At 38.4% G+C, this 14429-nt stretch overlaps 1 protein-coding gene across 3 annotated transcripts; it reads left to right on the top strand.

Moving 5' to 3' along the window:
* Nucleotides 1-9148: 9148 nt before the first annotated feature.
* Nucleotides 9149-13518, top strand: LOC115172740 (thyroid transcription factor 1-like). Of its 3 annotated transcripts, XM_029730455.1 has the most exons (3): nt 9149-9217; nt 11191-11772; nt 12213-13518. In XM_029730455.1, the coding sequence occupies exons 2-3, from the start codon at nt 11403-11405 to the stop codon at nt 12899-12901; spliced, it is 1059 nt and encodes a 352-aa protein (XP_029586315.1). In that variant the 5' UTR covers nt 9149-9217; nt 11191-11402; the 3' UTR covers nt 12902-13518. The 3 variants fall into 3 exon arrangements, with proteins under 3 accessions (XP_029586315.1, XP_029586316.1, XP_029586314.1); XM_029730456.1 differs by lacking the exon at nt 9149-9217 and having other exon boundaries at nt 11092-11772; nt 12240-13518; XM_029730454.1 differs by lacking the exon at nt 9149-9217 and having other exon boundaries at nt 11092-11772.
* The last annotated feature ends 911 nt before the right edge of the window (nt 13519-14429 follow it).

The following is a 14429-nucleotide window of genomic DNA, read 5'->3' as shown; positions in this document are numbered from 1 at the left end:
AATAAATGTGCTACTCATAAACTGTTCCATAAAAAATGTCTGGTCATTTATATTAGGCATCTCTTTAGATGAGTGACGGCGATGATGGATGGGACAATCATCACAGGGTAACATGGACCACTTCAAAGGGTAGAATGGTCACACTTAATTTGCGTAGTCCGGCTTTTCCATCTGTAGATGCTCATAACTATCTGTTGAGGAGCAACTGCTTGCTAAGTTTAGGGTAAGGCTTAAGTTTAGGGTAAGGCTTAAGTTTAGGGTTAGGATAAGGGTTACGGTTTAGGGTTAGTAAATAGTTTACATTTTACTGATAGTCTGTAGAATAAATAGTAGTAGAGCAGCGACAAATGGACTATATTAATAAAGTGTTAGGCCTCCCAAAAATATTCCACGGAGGGGGCTTTTCAACTCTTACAACAAATCAGAGTTTGGGTAGGCGTGGCTTAAAATGCAAGCGGGAATTGTGCTCTTGAAAAATAATACCCTCTAGAACATGACAGCGACAGACGCAATGCAGACACATATAACTAGGCTAACTACAGCCCCAGCCAGTCAGTAACACTTGTAGGCCTAACGCTAACGTTAGCTGTCATTGCACATGCAAACCACTCATGTGTTAAATACACTCATTGAACATATCCTCCACAAGCTCCATTTAGCTAGCTAACAATTATGTGTCTGGCAAGGATGTTTAAGGCAGGCCAGGGCACAAACGGGTAAGGTTCTAGACAGATTTCTTATAATTTTATTCTGCATTTTCAGTGGAGTGTCCCTTTAAAATGAAATGGACCACAGACACTTGAACATCTTTTGCTTTACATGAACTTTGATTGCTGATAAAAGTCCATCAACCAAGTTGTCTGGAGGAATCCTTTGTTGTGTCCCAAAGACACTGCTAGTAGGAGGAGTATTAAGGAGAGGACTTTCTGCAACGTTTTAGCACACAATTTCACGATGGTTTGATAGAAAAGGCCAGCCAGGCATTTCAAGTGGGGAAGCAGCAAGAGACGAGAGGGCAGTATTGTTGAGAGGAACAAGTAGCATAATGATCAGCAGGACAAGATGACATCAAGCGTCCTCAGGAGGATCTGTTATAGAGGGAGGACTGATCACCTGCAAAGGGAGAACCATTGGCACAAGACAAGACAGAAACCACAAACAAAAGAGAGCTTAGCATCACAAGTAGTATGGGATATAATATCACTGTACAGTCCAGTGTCATGGCAGCATGGGCATGTTTGGTGAGGTGGAGTCTCAGTTACAGTTAGCAATGTAAAATCTTGAATGAATTTCTTCAATGTAGAATCTTGAGTTCCGTTTTTCTAATGATGAAAATTACAATAATTGATGATGTACACATTTCTCTAAAAGCACTGTCTACCCACTCCCAGAATAACCAATACTTCTGTTAATCAAAATCCACAAAGACTGTACATTAAGGTATACACTTTCTAAAGAGGTATTATAAGGTTGTATATCAAGTTTGTAGACTGTTAATTATTTATTAATAAATGTGTAATAAACTATAATATACTGAAACCCACGGTTGGAATTTTGTGTGTGTCATTTACTGCATTTTGTGATATTATGGTGCACCGTGTTAGGGCATTAGAATAGTGCACCTGTAGAATATCATATTTTGGCAAGCATCAAAATGACATTATCGCAACTTCTACATAGTCATAACTTTATTATCGATGTATAAACTAGTAGATGCATCCAGTTTTCTGAAAATGTGTGCTGGAAGTTGTTTGGAAACAAAATTAAGTCCAAATACAATTGCCAACTCAATCACCAAAGAAAATGTTGTCCCATCATAGCCGCGGGAAGTAGAGGTGCTGAGGGTGCTGCAGCACCCCCTGAAAAATCGGAATAACAAAAAATAAAATGTTTTTTTTCATATATAATTTTGGGGCAAAAATATACTTTTTCACAAAATTAATGCACTGGGCCTTTAATAGTAGAGGAGACTGGTGGGAGGAGCTATAGGATGGGCTCATTGTAATGGCTGGAAAAAAATCTATGGTTTGTGTTTGATGTGTTTGGTACCATTCTATGGATTCCATTCCAGGCATTACAGTGAGGACATCCTCCTATAGTTCCTCCCACCAACCTCTTCTGAGTTCAACTCCTTTTTTAAATTGTTCCCCTCTAATCAGGGACCAATTTAGATCTGGGACACCAGGTGGGTGCAATTAATTATCAGGTAGAACAGAAAACCAGCAGGCGCCGTACCCTGTAGAGCAAGAGTTGAATACAACTGCTAACCCGACCCACAATGCCCTAGCAAGCCGTGAGCCTATTAGATCAGGGTTTCCCAAACTTGGTCTTGGGGCCATGTTTGGGTGCATGTTTTCATTTTTCCCTGGCACTATACAGCTGACTCAAAAAATATAAGCTTGATGGGGGGTTAATATCACTTAATCTTCTATCAGTGTCATATAGTGTATATGACCAACTATGGAGGTGCTTCTCTGGTCCCAGAAGACTTGGTACCAGCCTCATTCATAAGTAAAAAAATAAATAAAACATCCCTTAGAAACGAACTATCAGTGTTGGTGAAGCTATTCTGAAAATATAGTTGGCCAAGCTACCAATTACTTCACACTGGAAGAAGTTAAACACTAAAGAAACCCTATATAAAAAATATAGTTTATTAAACTAAAGTTACTTTGAAAAAGTAGTTCACCACATCCAAACTGCTTTGTGAGAAATGTGCATATGTACATCTGAAATATCATAGACTACAAACTGCAAGAACAGCTCACTTCGGTGTCATATGGTAGAAGAATGTGTAATTTAGCCTATTTAACACAAAAACAATGTATCAAGTGAGAAGTAAGGAGGCCTGATGCCGAAAAAGAATTGAAAATCTTACGTACTTCACCCATCTTTTCTTTTTGTAAGAAAAGTAGTGTGTACTCCCAGTACTTAGCTACACCAGTACATGGCAAAAAAGTAATTAACTACTGAAAGCACTACCTAGATTTTAATTTAGTTCAACTACCACCAAGCTACCACAAAATCTAGTTCAATTAGGCTAGCTGAGCTACATGTAGGTTAAGGAGCAGCGGGGACTACGAAGAGACACACACACACACACACACACACAGGCAGACACACTCATGCTAACACATACACTCTATACACATGTACACATGGATTTTGCATTGTAGATATGTGGTAGTAGAGTAGTGGCCCGAGGGCACACACTTAATGTGTTCTGAAAAGTGTTTTGAAATGTAATGTTATGTAATATTTATTTTATTGTATATTGCTGGACCCCAGGATGTGGGGATAATGGGGATCCTTAATAAATACAAAGAAATACTACTCCCCAACACTGCAAACTGTCTTTATCACATTTGAATAAACAAATATGATAATGCATGATGAGAATCCTGACAAACCCCATTAGATAATAGAGGCTAAGGTATAAAGGTTTACTTTGTGTTGTGTTGTGTAATTATATTGTCTGAACTTTGATCTCTTGAGATAATACTGTGTGGCTAAACGGATAAAAGCTACATGGAAGCCGAATGTGGGAAAAATAACATACAGTTTTAAAAAAAACATCTCATTGGTATTCAGCTCCTGTTCACCTCTTCATTGTTGAGTTCTGAAACAATTTAAAAGTTTTCTTCATCTCCACATAATGCCTGGTATTGAAAGAGCTTTGAAACTCTGGATTAGACCAAGCGTCTCTCGACTGTTATGTGAAAACATGCAACGTTGAGTTCCTGGCATTGAGTGATTGTAACATGGACAGCGCAAAACACTCATCTATTTGCCAACATTACAGGAGTGACACTATTCTCGATTAAGTTTTTTTGACATGATTGTGAGACCAAAATGGAATATGTAAGTCAGGTAGTGTCTGCTACAGTATAGCAATGACATCAACCACCCACAAACTCCATAAAAGAAGAGTAACTTCTTGAATTATTCAAGAACCAACATTTTTCCATATTGATTGTATGTAGTATCAGTCGTCCAGTTACCTATACTTCACATTGGTTTCTGGACGGGACAAACAATGAATAGATGACCGATGTTTTGCTCTAGATGTACTTACTCTGATGAAAAATAAATTGGTATCTTAAATATAGAAACTCAGTGCAACATTAACTTTTTTAAAACCTATTATATCGTTTTTTTTAAATCAGGACAATATAATAGGTCTACCAAACTAAAACGTAAAAAATGAAATTGTAGGCTCACTGACTCTTTCTTGTTTAATACTTTCTTGTTTAATAAAAAGTTTAACGACCTATTCAGTTACCTATGGAATAATACCACAGAGAAAAAATATGAAGACAATTACACATATTTGATCAAATGTATCCTCTCTTCAAAGGAAATGGAAGTTTAGTAACATTGAGTTCAATGAATGAGGACAATCACAGACCAAGCAATTGGATAAAGCAGAAGAATGGCAGCAGGGACATTTCACTATGAACTGTGGTTGAGCCACAAACACAGACACTTCAAAAGCTTTGTTTATGTTCCCTTACTGTTGGGACAATTAATGCTGCTGAGAAGTGTGTCAGAGATGTACCACTGACCATAAACACCTAGCCAGACAAAGTACACCTCGCTTTGTTCTAGCAATGGTTTTAATACGCTTTTCTTGGCTTTGTTTCTGAATTATGTTTGTAAAGAATAGTAATTGTGTGAAAACATCCACAATCAAACCACTAAATAGTAGTGGAAAGCAACACTTTCATTTGAACAGAGGGCTAAAGGTCCACATATCTGGTGTAAATTCTTAAGCGCTAATGTAACCAATGCATCAGATTCCATAAGCAACTTTTTTAAAACACTTGTTTTAGAAAAGTGATTCAAAAGTGTTTCAACACATGCTTTCTTCTTTCTGACATTTTTTTTCATAATTTTTCAAAGACTCAATAAAAACTATTGTTCACAAAAAAGAACACGTATGAATATCTAGTTTTATTTACCGCATGCAACATCAGGTTTTTGTTATTACTCAACATTATATTTGGGAAACTTGCACAACCCAATAGTATCAACAAGGCCGTGATTGTTTGGTTTTTAGATCCAATAACCATAAGAGGTCGTTGAATGTGTCTAGCCCTATTATTAAAAAGATAAGTGCAACTGAGACAAATTAAAAAATGTAATTAACAAACTAGAATGAATTTATTCAAGTAGAAGGCCTAGCCCAAGAACAAAAAGAAATATTGAAAAGTACACTCTATAGTAGTCAATTATAGTTGATAGTGATTGTCATGATCAGAAAATGAATCTTCACACCTGAACTTTATACTGACAAAGATGCATTTAACTGAACATATCTGATAGTGAACGATGTAGGCCACATGCAATTGTTAGACCATTTTAGTCAATGTAGGATACATTGCAGGAATGTCGACTTGATCCTTCACAAAAGTTAGATGAAGATGATGAACATTGTTTCTAGACTACTAGCTCTTTAATAGATATGCAAATATCCTAAATTCTTCACAGGTTTGAAATCTAGTAGCCTACCAAAATACTCATTGCAATTATCTTCATGCCTAAAACTTGTTTTACTGCCTTATATGTTTTTTGCGGGCTATTAGCATCATTTCGTCCATCAAGCGAAATTAATTGTAGTTGAATGAAAACTCGTGCAGAAGAAAAAGGCCTTCAAGAGGACTGTCAGATACTTGGTCCACTTGGAAGGACCTTTAACCTACTTAGCGGTGGGCCTACACAGTTTCAAGTAGTGCAAATGAAAGATATGCACCTGCTTTTACGCACAAAATGGTCGCCAGTGTAAAATGAGTTTGGCTTTATTGAAATCCTGAGTGCATGTGTGGGATCTTTTGAGTTACCCACCCAGTTCTCATCTTTGTAACAATCAGAAAAATGGGGTTTGGTCGCAGTGTCCTTGCATTGAAATATTGCAATCATAGTTTAAACGTTTTGGATATCAATCTGCAAGAGGATGCTGGAAAATGTGTGTAAACCCAATGTCATACATAGCATATTATGTTCGAATTGAATTTCTGGTATTGTGGTTGTAATCGACTAGAAGTAGTCTATATAGCTTGTCATTGTTTTAGTTATCATATAGCCCAATGGGAAACTATTATTAAAACGATGAGTGTCCAAATAACCTTGGAGGATATTCACATTAAAATACACACAGGCCGAAAGGAGAAAGAGGAGGTGGGTAGGCTTAATGGAAAGAATCATTTCCCGTTGTAGGCCAATGCAGCAGAGCTAAACGATTATTCTGACCATAGAAAAAGAAGCATCAGTCGTTAGATCATGGACAATGATTAGTCAAATATACAATTTCTCTCGGATTCCTTTAGTTTTTGTGGGCGCACTTTGTTTAGAAATATCTTAATTGTTATGTTTTTTGGTGGGGATATTCCCGTAAATACAAGTGCATGCGCTTTTCAGTAATAGTAGGCGCTTAGATCTGACAAAGAAGGCACATGCTCGACATACTGTAAATATGTATATGTTTTATATTACACTTTTATAAAGTCACATCACTTGCATTGAAATGTGCATTTCTATCTCCTTCGCCAGTAACATCCTTATGCATACCAGTCTGCTTGTGCGATATCAATCAGTCAATCCAGGTTCACACCTGTCGAAGGGTGTGCGTTTATCTATTTAGATACATTCATATCCTTCTTCAAGTCTGACGTTATGGGACCAACTTCATTCATCCACAATTAGTAATTTGGCCATGGAGAGAGGCCTAAAATAAGACTAACGTGTAAATTAGTAGGACTATAATACTAATATATGTAAATGTTTTTAATAGACGAAACAAAAAAGATCACATGTACGCTGGACTTCTTCAGGTGAATTGGCCTAAACAACAGATCTTTGGCATGAATTCCCTTCGGAATAATTGGCACATGAAATGTTTGCACAAATTGTACAATGTGTGCCATTATGTTTTGGTTGTAATTTAGTTTTGGTCGGCTGTTTAAAAAACATGGAATGTACAGTTAAATGCGTAATGAAGCAGAAAATATTAGCAAAAACATGAGTAATACCTGCGCGCAGCCGTGCGTCCTAGACGCATTTAGACATAAACTCTGATCCTCCGATAGTTTCATTTTAGATCCAGTTACACCCTGAGTTTATGTCATTTTAAGCATCATATACTGTAAAATTGCCACAACATTTGACATGAGTCTACCAACATAGCATATTTACCAGTTGTGCAATGTCTCGTCTATTGGTGCCCAGCAGGAGTCACTTCCCACTGGTCACAGAAGTCAATTCAACATCTATTCCACGTTGGTTCAACATAATTTCATTGAAATGACGTGGAAACAACGTTGATTCAACCAGAGTGGGCAGAGTGGGTTTGTTCCGCCGGTGTATCTTTGAGGTGGTAGGTCAGGACCCCGGCTCTTACACCGAGCGCTCCAGCCCTTCACTGATCTCTCCAAATCTCTCTCAGGTTATTGAACCAGCGCGCAGCGATGGAGAAAGCACTTCAGTGACCACGCTCAGGTCAATCTGCTGTGCTGCTGCAGTATACCGCAGCCAGTGTCACTGAGGGAGGGGCTGTTTTCACATAGAAAAGCATCGCCCATTTATGATTAAATTGTCAGATAATGCTTTGGTGTTTATGTTTGACAAGATAACAATTCATTAATGAAACAAAATATCAATAACATTGACATCAGTGCTCCCAGTAGTGTGTAGAGAAATAGCCTGCAGCTAAATGTTAGCCTAGCCATCAGGCCCACCCGCATGTTTCAATTCATGCCATTTAACCCACAAGCAAGATATGTGTCAGTGAAAGAATCGTGATGCGTTTTTTAAATGAAATCCTTGTTTGTCTTTAGACCCTTATAATACCATATCTGTAGCCTTGGACCACGGTGGTAGTCTACACATCCACAATAATATCGCATTACAGGCCCAACAGCGCATGCATCTGCATAAGGAGGAGGCGATCTATTGATCGAGCTGGTTAATCCGGACACAATCTAATTACAAATAGGCCCAAATAAACAAGATTGTTCGGTCATAAAACTATCATACAGCCCGCGAACAACATTGTTCCATACATTGTTCTACAACATTGTTCCATACATTGTTCTACAACATTGTTCCATACATTGTTCTACAACATTGATCCGTGCCCTGAAATGTCAATATTATAACTGCGTGATAACAAATTAGAAAATGACCATGAACAAAGCCTAAATGTTTTCTATCAAATAAAAGTTTTATTTAGTGCATAGTTTCAAATACATTATGAGCATAGCTTATTAATTGTCCCCTCTTAACAAGTAGGTTTAACAAGGTGCTATAAGTTTAGCAGAAAAGAAAGCAAAGCAATTGCAGAAAGCGCGCTGCGAAAACCCAGAGAAAAACTCATAACCTAACCATCTTTGAGGTACAATACACAACTTCACCGTCGCAAACGATACTATGACACCAATACAAAATAGTGTTTGGTGTATATGTACCTAATAAGATTTGATATTTCATTTGCATTTCCTCCATTCAATTGGTGATACAAAGTCTACGGACGATACATCTCAAAATTGGAGGGCAAGCCTTTACTCGTATGTGGAACATCAATAGGATATGCCTACATTTTTACTTTTTTGAAGTTAGCAATCTTGGGGTTATTTATTATGTATTTATTGTTTGAGTTATAAATTAAATATATATTTCAAAGCTAAATGGCAAATAGACTACAGGCAATCACAACAGACAAGCACAATATAGGTTGTAATGGAATTACAATGTCATCTGAATAACAGTGGCAGGTCTTTATCGATTCCATTTAAAACTTGCACCAATAAACCAATTCAAATATAAATCTGACAAACCGTCGAGAGGTCTAGGCATTTCCTTCCCCGCACGTCCAAATATCTTGCTGTAGAAGAGAGGCCTCTTATAATTTCATGTTCACCTGCTCTACAAGTTGTAATGTGGGCTACAAGAGTGTATATGCATCAAAACTATTCCTCCAAGCTGTGCAGCCAACCGGCGCGAGATTTTAGTGCTTTTCCAATGTGGAGGGTCTCTGGACCCGGTCGTGCTCTCTGACTCAATAATCCAGAAGGTTGAGAGGTTTGCCTCATTTACATAACGTTAGAGGTGCTGTGACTGTGGCCTACCTTTCCCTTGTTCCCAAAACCCACCACGAGCCTCAGCGTATAGCCAAAAGCGTAGAGGTGGCTCACAGAGTCCGTTTATTTGATGGCCTATGCAGGTAAGACCACATACCGTACCTAGGTGGATCATGTTTAGCAGTATATTGATATAAGCAGGTTAATTGAGGTTTAACTGAAATAGACAAGTAACAACACGTGTGCTATTGTGTTTTGCAGTTGAATTGCAAGAAACTTTTCAAACAAAGGAAATTACCATATGGTCTTGGTATGATATTTACTCTGATGTGAGGTTAACTTTATGCATAATGCGACTGACTGTTGAGTGTCGTGAATTAGCTTGTCTCCTGTATTATGCCTCCTAACCTATACAGAATCCACTACTCCGTTGGATAAATGCAATGAGAAGGGTTTGTGAGTAATTGAAGGATGCAAGTGAGCACCTAAATATTTACTGAATGAAATTGCATAGCAACAATGATTTATTACTCATAACGAACATCTTAAACGGAGATTGGTGTTGCGTTGCCAGTAATTGATGGCTGACCATGTCGCATCTTCATTTGCACTATTAGGATACCCTACTTACTGACGTGTCATACTAAATCAAATGATGGAGTTTAGACCATTATTTTCCCTCTTCAACCAAGGGAAATATTCCACCATATATGATAACATTGGTGCTTTGGTATATGGATATTTGTATTTGTTTTAGTGAGTTCTGGTCACCCTAAATGACACTTTGGTCAAGGATGTGAGAAAGTAATACCACCTGAGAGTAAAGCCGTAATAATCGCATTAATAATAATTGAAATCATTTATCACAAATATAGAAAGGCCCATTAGTCAATAATTTAGACCTTCGTAGTGCTTATGTCTGAGTATTTTAGCTTTGCTTGGAAACCGATAAGTCTATCATTATGAGCTCAATGTCTATACAGGTAGCTCTTGTCCTGTGCTTTGTCCAGTTATAACATTAGCCTAATAAGAACAAATACGATGTCACAAAGTCAAAATCATCACAACAATCACCACCGCCATCTTAATCTTCTTCATCATAACAATCATTTCCCATTGTCTCTTTTCTTAAATCACTGATTTTAGTAATGGTCAAATATTCTCTAAAACTTAAACGATTAGCCTTGATAAAACAAAGATCAGGCCACTGCAGTTGATGAACTGTAAAATAAATATAGGAATCATAATAAAGTAATAATAATAGCCTAGTAATACCGTCACATTTCATGGCTAATTGTTTTGTTGTTTGAAAAGTCCTTTTCTTGTTGGTCTTATCTGATGGCCCTGCCTCCGGCGCCTGGGAGTTTACACAAAGATTAAGATGCCAGGTCACGCAGTGGGCTTATGAGTCAGCTGGTTGAGGGCCGAATAAGGATGTTGTTGCATATCATCAGTTATCATAATGTGAATTTGAATTCCAATGAAACATGATCAAATTATTCGAATTTATTAAAAGCAATGCATTAGCAGAACATAAAACCAGTAATTTATTTTACTTTCATTTATATCCGTAAACTTGAAATACACAGTAACTTTCTTCTGCACTCTGCAAAGTCATATTTTGTCCATTCGGGTAAAGCAAAACAACTTTGTCAGATATATTGCCTGCAAGAACACAGGTGGAAACAACTTGTAGGCTAGCCTATTCTAGATAGATAGATCTTCAAGTATTTCTAATATTATATTTATCTAATGTCTATATGCTATTTTTAATTACTGGAAGCAATATACTCACAAGTTAGGATTGTACCATTGTACCTCTTTAGTGATGTTCGCTGCCGCCTATGTCTGGTAAAGTGCTCTCAAAGTTTCTAGAAAGTATGGAATTCCCTATTGACGCAGAACAACATTACAGGTATTATATATAAGCGCAGCTATTGTGCAGAACTTTATTATGGATAGACATGTGGACAAATAACAATGTCTCATTCCATAAATGATATGTTAGAAACATAAATACACAGATTTTATTTGGCATTATGTTCACCTTAATACAAAAGTAAAAACATTTTCCTCATCTTACTAAAATGTCAATGACTATTGTTTGCTCATTTAGGACGTCGCTCCGCCCCCTGTGTTTGTCGTAAACCTGGCTCCTGGCTACAATAAACCCGAGCTATGAGCACCCAGGGCTCGCCTCCTTCTCCAAGGCGATCAATCGGATCGCAGGCGTACTACAAGCACTCTCTTACGTAGCCATCCACAAGGAGAGAGCTGATACAACAACACGGTTGATCTGCTCAACAAAATCTACCTGCTTTCTGAACCATGTCGTTGAGCCCAAAGCATACAACGCCTTTCTCAGTGAGTGATATTTTGAGTCCTATCGAGGAGACCTACAAGAAGTTTAGTGCCATGGACGGCGCAGGGAACCTAACCTCTCCACTGGGAGCTTACCGACAGCCTCAGGTGTCCCAGACTGGCATGCAACAGCACTCCATGGGCCACAATGCCACCGTGGCGACCACCTACCACATGCCACACACTGTCTCCCAGTTCTCGCACAGTGCCATGGGGGGATACTGCAATGGGAGCATTGGCAACATGGGAGACCTTCCGTCGTACCAGGAAACCATGAGAAATAGCGCAACAGCCACAGGGTGGTATGGCGCAAACACGGATCAAAGATATTCAACAAGTAAGTCGTTTTTTAGATTTTGATTAGTTTTTATTGTTTTATGACTTGTTTTATTTCACTATCACCAAACTTTTAACGAAATACGGACAGGTTTGAACCAATAACACACTACTCACATCACTGAGTAGCCTAGGCTAGTCTGACATTAAACCATTTTCGAATATCGAAAAAAGTATGTTTTAATTTTATTTCACAAAATATGTATGTATTATTATTATTATTATTGGAATGAAATAAACTTGCTCGTTAATGCTGCCTAGTGATCTCAGAAACGTGGATGAACGTTTAATTCTGAGCTGAGACTGATAGTTTGTTGACTACCCTACATTTGGCCAATTACGCACGGCATACAGACCATGGCTGAACTACTTCAGGCCAACAAACCGACACATTTGCATTGCTGAATATTGAATGTGCGTATATGTATGTATATTTTTAAGTTTCTAGATTCATGGGACCTTCCACAGGTATGAACATGACTGGAATGGGGACCCTGACAGGCATGGGGGACGCCTCCAAGTCCATGCCACCCCTGCACGCAGCGCCCAGGAGGAAACGACGGGTACTCTTCTCCCAGGCTCAGGTGTACGAGCTAGAGAGGAGATTCAAACAACAGAAATACCTCTCAGCGCCAGAGCGGGAACACCTGGCCAGTATGATCCACCTGACGCCGACCCAGGTCAAGATCTGGTTCCAGAACCACAGGTACAAGATGAAGCGGCAGGCCAAGGACAAAGCGGCGCAGCAGCTGCAGCAGGACAGCAACCTGTGTCAGCAACAACAGTCGCCGAGGCGCGTGGCCGTGCCTGTTCTGGTGAAGGACGGTAAACCATGTCAGAACGGCTCCAACACACCAACCCCGAACCAGCAGCAGGTACAGCAGCAGCAGCAACAACAGCAGCAGCAACAGAACGGTTCTGGGGTCGTGCTCCCCGCGTCCAGTAATGCCATCAATCAACACCAAAACCATCAGGTCAACTCTTTAGTTCAGGCCCAAGACCTGGAGGAGATGTCACCTAGCCCTCCTTCACTCCACAGCCAGATCAACATGGCGCAAATAGACACTTCTGTTATAGACTACACTAATAACATGGTCAGCTCCAACCTCCTCTACGGCAGAACTTGGTAGGACCTACTGTCGTTTACAATTTTTATATGTTAACCTGCGGACGAGCCCAAGAGAAAACGAGACATATCATGTTGATATACATAACTGTGTGAAAATGGAGCCCTTGGTGTCTGAGAGGACAACGCGCTCAGGCGCACAAGCTGGTCAGGGCACATTTTCTTGACATTTCTGAAGAGGAAGACTTATTTTTGAACATTAAACAAAATGGCTACCCTTGAAATAGATTGTGTCGTTTCTGTACCTTTTCTAATCAATGTGATGGACTTCCTCATGATGTTAACGTTGTCTATGTTGTTGAACGGGAATGCTGCTCCACATTAAGGGGACTGTAGGGAAAAGTGAGATAGGTGGGATCAGGTATGAACTCTCTCAAGGTACTAAACCACCACTTCTTTGCAGTGATAACCTGGTATTTGATGCTATTAATATTGTAAACTAATGTATTAATTTAGACTTAAAGAAAGTAGGAACTGTATATTTGGCTAACACACGAGAATGCGTTTACCTGTCGACTTTTTTGTTTTCTTTATTCTTTTGTCAAAACGAACAAATGCGTGATGGCTGCTGTACATGTTTCAAACCATTTGAACGTTAACAATAAATCACTTGAAGTGCGAGCTATTCCTGGCGAATTACTTTTTATAAGGATCTGGTTGGAGTGCGTTTTCATTATTGTGTGATTGAGACCAAATTGAGTTGGAACGCAAGGTCGATGGGGTAGCCAGCATTGTTAACAGAGCCATCGCAGATGTAGGAGGACCAATACAGTGAAATATTATACCCTATTAAAAATATTATCCATAATTTTTTTTTTAGGATAACATAAAGACAGAGCAAGTTTGGCACATTCGTTAGAATAAAAACACTGAAACACAAGTTCTATATGTTTTCAATATAGTAATAGTGTGATTCCAAAGCTATACAAATAGACTAATCAACACAGAGTTGTATTAGTTCTTAGACTATTTCAATTCCTAATAAAGCTACCTCTCGTATGCATTAATAATCAAATCAACGTAAAATATATTCAGTTTGCCTATCATTCAAACTTTAATTGTGGCATTATTATTACTATTACTATTATTATTATTATTATTGTTATTATTATTATGGCAATTTGTTGAATATAATGTCGATCAATTTGTAATAACGTGTGTAGTTCATAATGCACATTTTGAAGAACATGTTTCTCATCACGCAAATACAGCAGCATTTAGACCTTATGCGCTGATATTCAGAAAAGGGACGTAGGCCTAATTTAACCTAATAAAGGACGGATGACAGTAAAGTAGGTGTAAATGCATCACCAAAAACGCGAATGAAATGTCAGGATAAGTCTCTTATCAAAGAAAGCTATTTCATCCATGTCCATCGCTCCACTATGGCATCTGTATGGCTATACCAAACTTACTGTGTACACCACATATTGATGTTGCAATGATTTTTGTTTTTGTTTGTTAACTTCCTAGATTTCTACTCTAAGTGTTTTACATCACAACTGTATTTGAAAATCTGAATTTACTCAAAC

This window comes from Salmo trutta, chromosome 33 (genome assembly GCF_901001165.1).
Source record: "Salmo trutta chromosome 33, fSalTru1.1, whole genome shotgun sequence".
Taxonomy (NCBI): Eukaryota; Metazoa; Chordata; class Actinopteri; order Salmoniformes; family Salmonidae; genus Salmo; species Salmo trutta.
This window is presented reverse-complemented; position numbering and strand designations above follow the sequence as displayed.

Bases quoted from the DNA above. Each gene is read 5' to 3' on its own strand.
- LOC115172740 (XM_029730455.1), top strand. From the start codon at position 11,403: ATGTCGTTGAGCCCAAAGCATACAACGCCTTTCTCAGTGAGTGATATT. The intron at 11,773-12,212 runs GTAAGTCGTTTT...TATATTTTTAAG, and splicing joins GGATCAAAGATATTCAACAA to TTTCTAGATTCATGGGACCT.